Genomic DNA, 17,232 nt, shown 5'->3' on the forward strand with positions numbered 1-17,232 from the left:
AATTTGTATGTTAATGCAAAAGACAGGATATGTGTCACAACACAAAATCAGTAAATGCACTTGAAAAAATAAAAGCAAAGGCGCATGGCTTCTATTGCTGTTCCTCATCTCAAAGTCACAGTGAGGCCTTACACTTAGGGCAAAATGTCATATCTCACTACAAGATCTACGTAACTAGCTTGGTAAAAAGTTAATTGACAAAAATATCAAACTCCAAAAGATATGCAAAACGGCTCAAACACATCTAACAAATGGAAAACACCTGTCATATTCATGACTTGGTACAGGAATTTCTTTTTGCAGAAAAACCTCTCACTTGTATGACAAAATATCATCATATTGACAACAATGTGTGAGTAAAACAAATAGACATAAAAGGTAAAAAGTTACTAAAATGTCAAAAATTGGAGTACAGCAGTCAACATTGTAATGTAATCTTAATCACTATTTAAACAAATAACTGTTTCAACAAAAACACACAAAATAGCAATTAGACAAAGTATGCAAGCAAAAATGGAAGAGAAGATCTCAAAAGTGACCACAACACAATGATGTAACTTACTTGCAAATTTGATAAAGTTTACCTTTATGATATATAAGGAGGGAGGCAAAAGAATATTTAACTTTGTCTTCTTTGTTCGGTTTTGTTTAGAACTAGATTTACTGAAAGCTATAATTGTTTGTTTTGTTTTTCAGAGATTTGCAAAGAATTATTTTATTACCGAGAAGAACCCTACTATTGTTAATTTTCCTATAAAGTAAGTATAATGTGTGTTATTTGATATATTATTTAGAAAATGTTACATAATTATATAAACACCCTCAATGTTAGAGCTCTATAATTTTCATTTTGTCTGTATTTCTTTATGTGTGTTCCTAAATGCAAAACTCCAATAGAATGGCCAATGGGTAGGTCTCAAGTTTCATTTGCAAGTTTTTGTGCATAATATGTTTACGTGCATATTACCTTTTGGAGGGTGAAAATAAGCCAAGTTTAGATATTGTAATACAGCTTGTCATTGATGATTTGTAACATTTTGAGGATCTATCAGACTTCAAGTTCCTGTTTGCTGATATTCTGAATTTCAAGAGTCGAATGAAAACAAATATTTTTGACAACAGACACGGCTGGTAATCTACACACGCAGAACATTTGGTTCAGCAATGGAAACTATTAGAGGATTTTCTGGTTGTGCTTGAGTGGAGCAATTATCACCGCTTCAAAGGGTATAGACATTTCTAAATCACAATTTTCTTATTCGACTGATCAAAATATTGAAAATTGGAGAATGCTATACTGTGGTGAATATTTGAACGAGGAGATACATGTATCATTTACTGTTGTATGTGGAGTTAAACTCCTACAAAATCAGTTGCCGCACGAGATTTTGCCTAATAAAGTGACATTTTAGTTTTGAAATGGTTCTAATTACAGACCATAAAGTTTAAATTTACTTTTTATTCGATCAATGGGTATGAATGTCGATTTGGGCGGCGTGTACGCTGTCTGGTGTTGATCAACATCTTATTAAATTTAAAAACCTCGTTTTTAGGCAGTTAAGCTGCCTTATGCCAGCACCCTGGATTTGTGCGCTACCCAATAAATGCTGAAATGCGTGCCATTGTTATTTTGATTACAAAAGATATGACCAGAAAAAACTTAAATAATCGTCGATTTTCCCAAAAGTTTTGAAGTTGCACATAGGAAGTAGAGCACATTAGGAATCATTATGTAGTTTATTATCCCCCGAGCTTTTGGCTAAGATGTCAAAGAACAAATGTATGAAATATTTAATCGCCGAAAATCTCCAAAGACAAGTAGTTAAGATTTCCCAAATTGCAAAAGTCGTAGGAATATAGTTTGTCATCAATACGTAGTCAACTACGTATATATACGTCAGTAGTTCAACTGATCATGATGTTGGCGGCAATTTGAATTAGAAGACGAAATTTTCGTATTTTTTCAATTTGGATGCAGGGTTTCAAATTAGCAGTTGGCCGAGTTCTGCGACCTTCCACTTTTGCAGTCAGACTTTCTACTTAGTTACTAGCTACGCCCGACATGCCCGACGGTCCTTGAAAGGAAAGAAAAAAATAACTTTGAAAACATTTTATCCAAAGTTTCCTAATAAACGATCTCAAACTTATTTTCATCATTACTATTCATGACAGCGATGTTCAATTTGTCCAACCGCTAGCTTTATACAGAAAATCTCCGATAAATAATGTGTAAATCCGAGTAAAATCGTATCTCACTGTCTGTCAAAAACAACATTGAAAACAAAATGGCTGCCGCGAGATTACAATATCGGATCCGATCCCATAAGCGGATAAGGGTAATCCCGGGTTTTGGCTATCCAGATAGGTGACAAAATACATCTATGCATGGTAAAAATATAAACATTAGAATTGAAAACCAAAAGATATATGTAAAAGAAAGAAAAAGCAGAAAATATTTTGTACACCAATGTTAATGTCAAAATCCAATGCAATGTGACAGCTGGGAACAGTTTATCTAACAATATATATGTTCCTGGTAACAGTATAATTTTTTTTTATCAGTGATAAATGTTGGTAATGCATGTTAAATACTTTTCAAGTTAAACATATTACTGCAATTTCTAGGGGTATTTTTTTCTTCTCAATTTTGATAGGCGAGTTAAAATAGCTGGAAGTTTCTTATATAAAAAAAAAGATGTGGTATGATTGCCAATGAGACAACTATCCAGAAGAGACCAAAATGACCAAAAATTAATAACGGTCAAGATCCCCACCCTAAAACCTTGGATTTTTTTTCTGGACAAACTGTTTTTTTCGCCTTCGGCAATTTTTGGCAACAAGTCGAAAACATTTTTTTCTTTCAATTTTAGCGTTACATATAGCGGCAGCTGAGGGTGAAACAAATCATTTTTTTTTTCTCAGGATCAGAAACAAATTATTTTTTTCTCCCAAAACTGAAAACAAAAAAATCCCCCCCCCCGAAAATAAAATGGTTGCTGCCTAAGACTATATAACAAATAAAATGAAATAAAGGGGAAGTCCCTGTGGTCACCCTACCCCTCATGTTTAAGAAATTTTGAAACAGTTGGGATCCCCAACTCAAAATTAATTGAAATATAGGGGGAGTCCCTGCAGTCACCTGATTGAGAAATTGGAAACAGTCGAGATCACCACCTTTAAATTAAACCAAATATATTCATGTATGAGAACTAATCAAATGAAATATAGGGAGAGTCCTTAGGGTCACCCTACCCACTCCTGTTTGATAACTTAGAAACAGATGAGATCACCACCCCTCAACCATATATATTCATGTATTGGACAATATAACAAATCAAATGAAATATAGGGGAAGTCACTGGGGTCCCCCACCCCCTCCTGTTTGAATTCTTGATAACGGTCGAGATCCCCACCCATAAACCATATATATTCATGTATAGGACAATATAAAAAATCAAATGAAATATAGGGGTAGTCCCTAGGGTCACCCCACAAACTCTTGTGTGTGTTTTGAGAACTTGTAAAAGATTGAGATACCAACACCTAAACCATATTCATTCCTGTTTGTCATTTCAAAAAAAGATTGAATGACATACAAGGTGAATCTCAAAGGAGACACATATGCATATCATTTTGCTAGACCCTAACACCTGTCATTTTATTCCAAACTTAGACATCATGGACTTGGGGTGATGGTGGGAGTTATTTACATTTACTATGGACAGGTCAGTCAGACCTCACCATTGATTCCTGTAGTAGTAAACATTTGTCTGATTTGTGTCTCATAACTTTTGTACTGTACAACACAAACTCAGTTTTCTTTCCAGGGAAGCAAGTCCATTCATACTTTTACAAGCTCGTACTAAAGTCAACTTGAACTACTAACAGTCAACTAATATGAACAATTACGATCAACTAGAAGAACTGCAATGATTGCAAATTTGTACCACTGCTGACTCATGAAAGACTCATGACCATTCCTGGTCATGTGCGTTGCTATTGAAAACCTTGATAAAATATAAATTGTTTGCCTTACTGATAAATGTACAATTATATATGAATGTTTAATGTTTGTTCTTTTAAATCTTTAAAAAAAAGTTGAAGCAACATTGCCACAGTTTTCATAATTATGTTTGCCTTGGTTTTTGGTTAACTGCCTACAGTGCTTACAGCGCTTTGATTTTTATTATGTCATGCGTGAGGGGATCGGTTCTGACTTCGGACATCGTGAATGCGTGAGGGGACTTGAAATCATAATATTATTTCCAAACTATGAGTCTTTGAAAGTTGCCAAAATGGGGTCAGATTGTTCATGAAAAAACACATTTGTGTGCATAAACAAAATTAATGAAACAGAATTTTGAAATACATTGTGGGAAGATATGTTTTACGAACAATAAAAAATATGTCAACGATTTGTTTCTAGGTACAAATAAAAGATGAAAAATTTCATATAGCCCATCAGCCCAGTATATATTTTTTACGAAACGAGTTAACTCTCCTTATATTGCGTATTTTAAAAAAAATGGATTGCTAAAACACAAATTTTGATATTTGTTTGAATATTCTGATTTCTCTAATTCTATGGAAATTTATCCCTTTTTGAACCCATTGTATAAAAAAATTTAATCAACGTGTGGTTGCTGGTGATCTCAAAAGATCATTGGATGATTTTAAGGGTCATGACCTTTTACGCTTACTGAATGAATCAAAACATGCTAACAGGTGTTAATGAAATTGACAACTTCGTGCAATGTGAAAGGCACTCGAAGGGGAGTTTCGGTTAACAAAAAAAAAGGAAATGTATTTTTCAATCATTAGAGAAACAGATTCTTACATAGTTACTCGTGGATTATCGGATTTATCCAATCGAGATAGTTAAATTATAAATTTTAAAGTCCTCGCTGAGGCGGCTCGGACTTTAAAATTGATAATTTAACTATCTCGATTGGATAAATCCAATAATCCACTGGTATCAATGTAAGAATCTATATTTATACAATACATCACAAAGTTTTCTGTATATGAATAAACAGTCTAACCAATAAATTGCAAATATGTCTCCAATAAAGGCAACAACAGTAAACCGCTGTTCGAAATTCATAAATTGATTTAGAAAAACAAAATTCGGACTACAAACTAAACCTGAGGAAAACACATCAAATATAAGAGGAAAACTATGACACAACAGAAACACAAGTTAACATTAAACTTTAACACACACACTTGGCACAGGACATTTTAAGAAAAAATGGTGGCATGAACCTGGTTTTGTGACATGTCAAACCTCCCGCTTCTAAGGCAATGGTAAACATATCATTTAAAGACAACCTTACATGACAGGACTACAATACAAATAAATGAGAGAACATGTAGGACAGAGAAACACACCAATTATAGCTAACAAAAGGTACCAGGTTAAAAAAACTTATATGTCAGATGCGTCTTTCGTCCACACAAGGCTTACCAGTGACGCTCAGAAGAAAAAAGTTCGAAAGCCAAGACAAGTACATAGAGGACCAAAAGTTCCCAAAAGTTGTGCCTAATACGGCTAGGGTTTCTGCCTGGAATAAGAAAATCTTTGTTATTTCGAATAATTCATAATTTTGCAACCAGTGAAGTTTTATAAAATGACTATATAATATAATAGATATACATGATGAAATCGAAGTGGTGACTAGCTACACAATAAAACAGGATACATAAAACAACCTCAACCAGCACATAAAAATTCACAGCCGAGTTAGCTATACCATCAACGCACAAAGTGACGTCACATGAATTTCTTATACAATATTCCAAAAATAGAATAGAATAGACAAAATTCAGGATTAGATTTACAATACTGATATAACAATGAAAATTACAACATTAATTAATATCAAATTGTGGCAGTAAACTATACCGATTATTTGCCCAAACCCACGAATTTGGAGACATATTTGAAATTTATTGGTTAGACTTTTATTCTTAAAAAGAAAACTTGGTGATTTATTGTTAATTCAAAATTCTATCTCATAATTTTTATTGATGCACTCAAAGGAGTAGGTCCAGTCAGACTCATGTTTGGCCCCAAAATATAGCAGTTTTACAAAATTGTTAAAATGTAAACTTATAGTTATTTATTGGATAGAAGAATGCTTCTGCTACATAAAGTATGGGCTGTTTTTTACAATACAATGCACATATATCGGGTAGAAGCACAATAAGTCGTGCTAAATTACTGAAATCTCCACAATTCTAGCATTTTAGTTAAAATTTTGATGGTTTCCGTGTAAAACGAAAGTGGCTGCATTCGTGTTTATCCTTAATATTGAAATGTAAGTTGTATTTGATGATAATACATAACATATATAAAGGTTGTGGATGAACACGGATGCGGCCACTTTCATTTTTCACAAAAAACATCTGAAAAGTGACATTTTTCAGCATATTTGGTAGTTTTTCATAATTGAGCTTGAATCGGATCATTTCTTATGACTAAATCAGTTAAAATATTTCACATAAACTAATTGAATCCAATGAAATAGACACTTTTAAGTGTTTAAAAAGTGGTCAAAATCTTTCAAAAAATGAACCTGAAATTTGAGGCCAAAATCGGTTCTTGCCGGACCTACTCCTTTGTTTTTTCATGAACAATCTAACCATATCAAGGCAACTTTCAATGACTGATAGCTTATATATAAAGATATAATTCCAAGTCCCCTCACACATTCACGATGTCCTCAATCAGAACCGATCCCCTCACGCATGACAAAATGAAAATACAAGGTTTTTAGATTTATTAAGATGTCCATCAACACCGGACAGCGTCCACACCGCCCAAAACGCCATTCATACCCATTAACTGAATAAAAAATAAATTTGAACTTGAAGGTCTGTTAATAGAACCATTTCAAAATCTAAATGTCACTTTCTAAGGCAAATTCTCGTGGGGCAACTGATTTTGTAGGAGTTCAACTCCACGTACAACAGTAAATGATACATGTATCTCTTCGTTAAAGTATTCACCACAGCAAAGCATTCTCCAATTTTCAATATCAGTTTTTGATCAGTCGAATAAGAAAATTGCGATTTAGAAATGTCTATACCCTTTGAAGAGGTGACAATTGCTCCACTCAAGCACAACCGGGAAATCCTCTCATTGTTTTCATTGCCGAACCAAATGTTCTGCGTGTGTAGATTACCAGCCGTGACAGATGCATTCATGTTACAATTAAAAAATCTTATATTTATACCAATTTATTGTCTCATCTTCAAGATATTTTCTCACTTTATTTCAATTTTGGTCATTTGAAACTGAATCAAAAGCTGGAAAGATCTGTGTTTCTTTTTGTTACTGATAAAGTACATTGAACCAGAAAGATGGAAAATTTCAGGAAATCTAATTGAAATAAGTTAAACCTTCAAAATATTGATAAGTCCAACAGATTGTTTTTCAAAACAGTTATCGATAAATAAACATTTTTTTTATATTCTGTTAAAAGTAGAAATAATACTTCAATTTCTGTTTTTAGGAATGTTGACTTTGGAGATTTATTAGCCCCAGAAATAAGAGCTAAACACAAATGTACGACATATGATTTGATGGCCAATATAGTCCATGACGGTCAGCCAGGACCAGGAAAGGGATCATACAGAGTGCATGTGTTACACAAGGTAAAGAATATAGATACCTTACATGTAACAGATATTTCTATTGGTTAACACAGAATCACATGATATGAAATATTTATATTCATTTTATTTAGATGGAAGGAATGATGAATAACACAAAAACTTTATGATGTACAATTTAAAATAACCATATTATTATCCAGTGAATAAACTTAGGACTCTTGTTTTGTACAAAACTTATCACCCATCAAAATGCTGTCACTTGTTTATGAGGATAGCAAGGTTTGGGAATACATCAAATACCAAGGAAGATCTTGTAGATTTATTAAACAGTCTGTTAAAACAGTCCTGCAGAGGCATCAATATTTTTCACATAAATCTACTTTAATAGTTCAATAGGACTGTTTACAGTTCGTTCTGCATAACCAAAAAATAGTGGCCTTTAGAAGTGGTGATTATCCAAAATTTTCAATTCTACAAGATAATTGTCCTTACAAATACAGCTTAGTTAATTCTTTGACACCTCCAAAAATAGATTAAAATGTGTTATCTAGATCTTGTCCGCCATGGAAGGGGAGATAATAATTAGTCATTATTATATAAATGTTACTTATAGAAAATTCTTATACAATAATTACTACTGGTATTTAATTTAAATTTTTCAGGGAACAGGAAAATGGTATGAGATGCAGGATTTACATGTAATAGATATTTTACCACAGATGATTCCACTGTCAGAAAGTTATATTCAGGTAAGTTTTTAAGATGACTCCATTGTCAGAAAATAATATTCAGGTGAATTATAAGGATGATTTTTTTGTCAGAAAATAATATTTAAGTTAATTATTTAGGTGAGTCCATTGTCAGAAAATAATATTCAGGTAAATTATAAAAATGATTCTATTGTCAGAAAGTTATATTCAGGTAAGTTTTTAAGATGACTCCATTGTCAGAAAATAATATTCAGGTAAATTATAAGGATGATTTTTTTGTCAGAAAATAATATTTAAGTTAATTATTTAGGTGAGTCCATTGTCAGAAAATAATATTCAGGTAAATTATAAAAATGATTCTATTGTCAGAAAGTTATATTCAGGTAAATTTGTTTGATAATACTTTTGTCAGAAAATAATATTCAGGTAAATTAAAAAGATGATGCTATTGTCAAAAAGTTATATTCAGGTAAATTATTAAGATGATACTTTTGTCAGAAAATAATATTCAGGTAAATTATTAACCCTTGCCATGGAGGGGGCTGTCATATTACGGCTGTATCCAGACCACCGTTAATTGGCACTTATGGCACTCCATACATTTAGAGGTCATCATAATGCCATTTAATTCAAAGTGTTTGCATGTTTCCTCTATGTGACACTATTGATTGTCATGTTCCTCACTTTTAATATTCATTTTTTAGCTCAAATACGAACTTCAAAAATTGATATCGGACAAAATTGGGTTTTTTGGAGGGTGGGCTTACCTTCCAGGTCTGAAACATGGAGTTATGAGAACTGAAACCTTGACAAATACTGTTAATCCAAAGGCATATAACTACTGATCGTGTTTATTAACAAAATACGCCAAGGCAACCACTATTTCCCGTTGCAAGTCCAGTTAAAGTTTAAGATTGTGAAAAATCTTCTTTTTTTTAAATTTCGGTGCAAATGGCCTTCTTGAGACTGATGTACCCAACAACTACCTAACAACTGTTGTAATAAATGTGTTCATTGGGGTCCACTCTACATGTAAACTACAATTGGATGCATCTTTTAGCATCCCTCGAACTTCTGGTTTCTAGAAAAAGAAGGAAAAAACTAAAGCATTAGGAGCAAATCTGACAATGGGTAAAATTGTCCATCAGATTAAGATCTATCTGTGCTGAAATTTTCAAACAAATCGCCCTTGAATTGGTAATTTTAAGAACATTTTGCAGTTTTTGGCTATTTAATATCTTGTATATTATAACAAATAGAGATTAACTGTAAGCAGAAATCATGTTCAGCAAAGTAAGATCTACAAATAAGTCAACAAGACCAAAATTGTTAATAGATCCTTTACATGCTTTAAAGAGTTATTGCCCTTTATATTCAATATTTAACATTTTTTGTAAATTTTTGTAATCTTTTATAAAAATTTTCTCCTAAAACTACTTAGACCAATTTTATCAAACTTGGCCACGATCATCACAAGGGTATCTAGTTTAAAAAATGTTTTTAAGGAGGCTCGAGGGTATAAAAATTTCAGAAAAAAATTAAACATTTGTTTTTTATTACAAATTTTATTTATTACCTTTTGTAGTTGTTACTTTATCATATGGTACAAAAACATTCAAAACAAATAATTCGTGTTGGCCCCAGATGACTTTTAAAATGTAAACATTATTGAAAAAGTTCCAAATTATCTCCCTTTAGTGGAAAAATGCCATTTTTTGGCTTTAAAATTGAAATATCTTTTTTAACTCATCGGTGACCTATATTTTTTAATATAATTTCGATATATGCTGTACTTAAACTAAATTATTGTAAAATTTGAGCGATTTCTTTAATAAATTTCTTTTTTTATTTCGATATTACCTTTATTTCTCCTATTAGTTCAACAGAAAAAACCCACTTTTATGTTTCTTTCGAAGGCAGATTGTGAGCGCAAATGAACGGTGACCCCATTTTTTTATTTTATTTTTCTATTAACGATAAGATAAAGTTTCTTTATAGAAAAATATAGAGAAAACCTATATAAATGATTTAGACCCGCGAACCCCCTTAAGAAGATGTTAACCAATTTTCACCATGGTAAACAATCAACAAAGTTTAACATGGATATTCAGGTAAGCATGTGTATAATATGTACCTTATTTAACCTGACCCAAATTATTGGGGGTAAAAATTAGCATTTGTCAGATGAAGATCTCATCTGATCAAGACCAACAGAAATTGTAAAAAAATATATCATGAATACAAGACCTAAGAAAAATCCATTTAAATGAAATCTTCAATGGTCTCCATGTAGGCGTAATTGCTGTAAAATGTTGATTTTTGATTTTGCATATTTCTACTCTGATATCAATTTGCAGAATGCACTCTTTGAAATTAAAATTCTGATTGTGTGGGTTGGCATTAACATAAATAGAACTTTGAAGTAAAACAGATAAAAAATTGTTATAATTATTCAACTTGATAATAATATAGGCTTCTTAAAGCAAGTTGATAATTTTTTATTTTTAACCTGTGTCAATAACTACAGGTCTAGTAACAGCTTGACTAAATCTGTCCAAAACACATTTGGTAGAAATTTTTTTGATGAAGCTTTCATGGATTCTAGAGAGGAAAAAAGTGTGTACTATGTTGGAACTGTCTTCTCTTCTATAAAGGAGAAACATTTCATATGGTGTTTGCAGTCTGACAAAGTTGAGTTGTAAGTACGTAAAGCAAATTGGAGATCTGTTGTGCAGCTATTTCCTGTTTGACAAAAGTTTTAAATTTTACAACACTCTTTGTACACAAATATTCATTAATCTTTTCTTGACTTCTATGGAAATGTATTTCATATTTGGTTGACTAGATTGATAATGTTTAGTGGTAGTCTGTTAGATTTTCACATTTGCTGTATACAGTTGTTTGCAGATAGTTTAAATAAAATTAATTGCTGGTAAAGGAGGAGGTCAAGACCCAATATTAGTCTTGTTTCTGTTAGCATGATATATGTATTACCTTTTGTTTGAATAAATATCTTGTAAAAACACCAGTATAGTTCAAAGAGGAGACTGCTATGGTTCTTGGGGCACAGGACGTTTGCGCTTTTTTACCTGTAAAACGATGGGACATTTGCGCTTTTAATTTTGATTCACCTGTATTAAATTGACCTGACATTTTTACCTAATTAAAGTCGTCCACCTGTGATTTTAATGAAAGTAATAGTACATAGATGAATAAGTTAAATTTGTTATTATTAAGACAAATGGTGCAGAATCCTACCATGCCCACTTAGGGTTCTTGGGCATGTAGGGCTTATTAACTAGTGGGGATGGGGATACAGCATTTGTAACAATGTCCCAATTTTTGTTTATTTTTTTGAACAAATTTGTTAAAAAATATACTTTTGGGAAATTACGAATTATGCACAAGTCGTCTCAATTTTTATCAAATCTGTTACTGGAGAGTTCCCAAAAAACATAATCAAAATTGTGGAAAGTGTTTCAAACATTACATTAACATTTATGTATATAGATAAATAATAATTTACTGATACACACCTCTGTGTTACTTTTGAAGTTCTCAATACAATAAGTGGACTTTTTTATTACATGTCTATTGCTCCTTGTTAGATACCAGATTGTAGAATATAATTGTTAAATAACTTAGCCACGAAAATTCATCAGACTTTGAGAGCTCTCCATGAGCACTAAGTGACAATCAAATGTAATCGTTTTGTAAGCGGGAAATTGATTTGGTATCCAGTCATGAATTTTTATAATTAAAACACTAGGTATTGATTCAGTTTATTCATTTACTTGTAATTCTATAAATCGTTTAAACTAAACATTTTACGTGGAAACTGGATCTTTAATAGTTCAGGATTGATTATATAGAATATTAGATGCAGTTTATTGAGTAATTTAATGCTACATTTATTCATTAGCTGACAGGACCTTTTTAAATTTATGGTCAGGTGATTTTCATATAGGTTGAGAATTTTTTGTTAAAGGTTTATAATTAGATTCATTTCTTTTTTTGAATAGCTTTCCAGCAGGCTCTAATATATAATTTAAACTAATGAAAAGTTTTATTTTGAATTGAATAGGAAATGAAACTGGGAAATTCTTCTCGAAATATGTTTGTTTTGAAAATAAGTGTATCAATAAATCAATATAATAAGAAGCTTACTTTTGTATGATTTCTGTTTGTCCCAATTTTATAAATATATGAAAGATGTAGGGTTTTAGAGAGTAGTGATTGAGAAAATATCTCTCTCATATAAACATTGGTTTATAAATCAAGAAACATTTAAAATTGTGGTATGCAGCTAAATGACAAGATGGACATCTGTTTGACTAAAATGTGTTAGTATAGTCATGAGAGCCGTGGTGTAGTGGTTAGTGCATCAGTGCATCGGACTACTAACACAAAGGTTCCTGGTTCGATTCCCGTTTGGGATGATAATTTCAGGAACTCAATTGTCGGCTCTCCCTTGACACCACTAGCGAGTATGGTCTTAAGGAAACGAAGATAGTCCGTCGGAAGGGGACGATAAATGGCTGACCCGTGTTAAGAGAGAGCCATATCTCTTGCACGTTAAAGACACCCTTGTAGATTTTGAAAAAGAGTAGGCTAATGCGGCTACAAGGCAGCACTCGCACCCGCAAAGTGGAAAGGGATTAATATAAGTTGCAAAACTTGTTTCCCAATCCACTCTAAATAAATATGTTTAAACTAAAATGTATTAGCAGAAATAAACAAATCTAGTTTCTTTCAAATATAATCTTATATATCTACTGAGTGCCAATGAAAACGCAACACTTGGTTTTTCAAAAATAAAATTAAATTAGAAATGATAATCTTTCAAAATAAATTGTTCTTGAAAATTAATAATTCTAACAATAGATGGATATCAAACAAAAATGTTTCATTGTAAGCTTTTGGGCGCAATAGGTAAAAGAAACATCCAATATCGAATCATCAACTCACAGTCCTTACAAAGAATGTTTCAACCCTGTTGTGCAGCGCAATCTCGACAGCGCTGTGGAATTGATCATCCTGGATGTTTAATGTGATTTCGAGAAATGTTATTCCACTTGTCCCGCAAAGCAACCTCAAGCTGACTTTATGATATTGATGGTGGTTTTCATCGTCTAAACCATTTCAAATCTGATGCAAAATTTGCTCGATTGGAACCAAAATGTGTCCGAACGCATGACTTATGGCCAAGATGGGTGCCAAATGTCTATGTAACCATCACTGACGGTTTTTGGTACATAATGAATGGTTTTTGGTCTACAGAATTCTATTTTACGCCAGACGGCCAATTAGATGTCACGAAAAAAAGACTCTTTAACAATTTCTGCACAAATGGGGCTTTGCTAAAATTGCTCCAAAGGATCTACTGTGACCACCATTAAACTCTCGTGACCTTTGGATAGCCATCAGAGTAGATATCGGATATGTTCAAGACCAAATGTATCATTACTGCTGAGCGTTTCTTGCTTTTTGTACCCAGGGTAGTGGCTTATCATTTAATGATCCAATTTGGTTGAATTTGTGAATGATTTGGGTTATTGTAGAGGCTACAACTTCAGTCTTCTCGTAATTGAATGCTGTGAAAGGCTTCATTGGATCATGTCTAAAACTGCATGTCGCTGGTTGTCAGAAAGTCCTGGCATTTACTCAGATGTTTGTTGCAGTTTCCTAACAATAAGGGTGGGAAAATTCATGACATTAGCCAAGCTTTAAATGACAAAATTGTGAAAATGGTGTGTATGTTGAAAAGGGGTGAACTCGGTTTATGTCTGTTCAAAATAACCCTTACTTCACATTTGTTTCAAAAATCAATCAACCGTAAAGTTGTCAACAATTGTCTTAAAAGTTATTTTCCACCAACTTCATTATAAAGGAATTAATTTAAACCATTCTTTATACTTTCTTAAGTTTAATGGGGCATTGGCTACAAGATATAAACAAATGTTTACATAAGATTTTTTTTCAATCATAATAAATGTGAAATAGTTTGCTAATTATTTGCTTTTAGAGAAAATTTGGTTAAGTTTTGTCCCAAAAAATGCCTGTTGAATTATTCACTTGCAAGTAAATAATTCTATCTCATTAAGTCCATAATTGTGAGACCTTCAAGCTAGAGATTGATACTAGTAATACTCAAACTTGGCATGTTCAACTATAAAAAGGAAAAAAATGTCAATTTTGAAAGTGGAACAATAGTAAACTATTTGGTTGACTATTTGATTCAACTCATATCTCATTTTTATACAGGTAAAAACAATGATTAACATATTGTTTTATCATATAATATGAAACAGACCTAAGAAAAATCCAACTGCATGTGTTCGCTATCTATTGACATCTCTATGTATGTTTATATCAGGTTATATGACCTTCACCAGTCTTTCGAGGTCACCTTTGATGGATAATGAGTTGGTGTGTAGCTATAGAGACTCTTAGACTAAAATACACATGAAATGCAATATATATATATGATGGACTCCATGCATCTTAAATTTAGAATTTGAGTCAATTTGGTGACCATGAATTTGACAGTTAATGCCCCTTTAAAGTTGTGTAAGGTTTGCTAGAGGATTCCCATTACTTTTTCAAGTCAATAATATCTTTATAAAATTAAATGAAAGGAAAGATATGCAAGTTTTTAACAATTTCATAAAATTGAATAAAAGGACCTTTTTTGAAGTTTAAAAATGAAAAGATTAATTCTGAAGTTTTTATGGATTTTATAAAATTAAATGAAAGGAAAGTTGGTGAAATAGGTACCTAGCTGTCATATGATCATTGTATTGTGAAATTTATAAACTTTAAATACCTACAAATAGCAGTCAATGGATTGGAAAAAAAAATTTAATTGGATGTATATCAATTAAATTTCCATTTTATGATATTTTCTCCTTAATAAAAACATTTTTCCAATACACTAAAATGATATCAAAGTGAGTTTAAATGCCTCTTGAGACTTTTAAAAAAATTCAGTGAGGCAATTATAAACCTTGTTAAAATTTCCATATGACCAGGTAACAACTCACCTGTATGAAATGGAAATGATTGATTATACCCTTTCCACTTACTGATAGACAGCAGTGTGGCTGGGTGTTATATTAAAGTTACTTATTGACAAGCTGAAAGGGACTGCCATTTTGCACTATGTCCATCAGTCTGGTTAATCAATTTACCATACTTTTTTTCGTATTGATTTATTATCTACCACGACTTTAACCAGCTACAGATCAAGTTTGAATTTTGTTCACAAGTTCAGATATTATATATTCAAATATATCATTTATAATTATCAGCTCACACTGGCTTCAATTTCTTGAAAGATAAGATTAAGTCATAAGTTTGAAATTTGCCTTATTCTGTAGATAGATGAAAGATTTTTATCATGAAGTCGAGGCCTCTTAAGAAAGCCACTGTTAGGTATTGACAGATATGTTTTCTCTCTATTTGATATATTTATATTACAACATATCTGAAACGTATAGGATATAAAGTACTAAATGGTGGCCCCATTGCCGGCAATGCTATTTTTAGCAATTATCTCCTTAAAAGGCGTTTTTAATAAACTAATTATGGAAAAACTGCTGTTGTCTAATTGAAGCTCGATATCTATTTGTGATTTTACCGCACTCAAATATATATGGTTCCATGGCTTTTCTTGGTGAATTTTGGGGTTTTTCACGATACCTGATGATTTCGCAGAAAATTTTCCCTAATTTTGAGCAACATAAAAAAAATATTTCTGGCCCTTTATACTTTACATTTAAGGACAAATTTGTGCGTGCATGAAACTTCATTCATAATGCTTTCCAGCAGAAAAATATATAAAAGATATAGCAACCAATCACAAAGAGCCATCTATTTTTATCTCTATGTCATGTTCCCTTCATAAAATAGCTGCTCCCATGTAATTTTATTTGGTACATTGTAACCTATAAGCTAACTGAAGACAAGTCTTGTTTGGTATGTGTTATTTTTTGCTCATGGCATTGTGTGCTCAACTCGGATCTTGATTGACTAGAACTGCCAGTTTTCCTGCCAAAGATCTTTGCTTATTGGCAGTTACTGGACTTCCTCCCTAATAACAGCTGGATACATGATATAAATATTTAAAAGTGCTGAAAGTAGTGTTTAACACAACCAAACATCCTTTCAAATTTTAAATAATAAAAACCCATTTATATCTGTAAATATTGTTCTTGGTTTTGTTCATGTCTCCATTTTAAGTTTGTGTCTTTTTTCAATAGCTAATTACAGGTCAATTTTGCATTTTGTTATTGATTTTACAAATCTTGACATTTGAAAATTATATATAATTGTTGTGCACACCTTTTGTACCAAGTCAGGAATGTGACAGTTCCTGTCCATTCGTTTTTGATGTGTTTTGTTATTTGATTTTGCCATGTATTATGGACTTTCCTAATTGATTTTCCTCTGAGTTCAGTATTTTTGTGATTTTACTTTTTTGTAAGTATGCAGCATGAACAGATATAATCATATCACATTTGTGTTCATTTCTGGTTAACCAAATCTTACTGGGTAGTCTTCTGTGGGGTGGACATGTGGATACTATAATAGTAATGGGACTTTTCTAGAAATTATCTGAAAACATGACATTTTCTGAAAGCTTGAAATTTATGCCAATTCAGCTTCTGCTTTCAACTTTTTTTTTTATTTCATTACCAGTTTAAAACTGTTTTCAGTAATGGTGGGGTATAAGTTTTGGTGCTCTTAAGGTTAAACTACTATTTAAAATAAAATACAATATTCGATTACCTGTCTGACATTGTAATTGATTTGTTACATACAATTACTGGTATTACTTTTGAAGTTGAAACAAGTTTAAAGAGACAGTGTACAGACAAACAAACTCAACTTCACTTATTGA

The 17,232-nt window shown here is 32.0% G+C and overlaps 1 protein-coding gene across 1 annotated transcript in view; it reads left to right on the forward strand.

Moving 5' to 3' along the window:
- LOC134725962 (ubiquitin carboxyl-terminal hydrolase 39-like) overlaps window positions 1–17,232 on the forward strand; it is a 33,156-nt gene that overhangs the window by 12,965 nt on the left and 2,959 nt on the right. The window contains exons 11-13 of the mRNA XM_063590295.1: window positions 697–758; window positions 7,518–7,659; window positions 8,283–8,369. Of these exons, the coding sequence (XP_063446365.1) occupies window positions 697–758; window positions 7,518–7,659; window positions 8,283–8,369 (291 nt within the window). The remainder of the gene's footprint in view (window positions 1–696; window positions 759–7,517; window positions 7,660–8,282; window positions 8,370–17,232) is intronic.

Source organism: Mytilus trossulus, chromosome 7 (genome assembly GCF_036588685.1).
Source record: "Mytilus trossulus isolate FHL-02 chromosome 7, PNRI_Mtr1.1.1.hap1, whole genome shotgun sequence".
Classification (NCBI taxonomy): Eukaryota; Metazoa; Mollusca; class Bivalvia; order Mytilida; family Mytilidae; genus Mytilus; species Mytilus trossulus.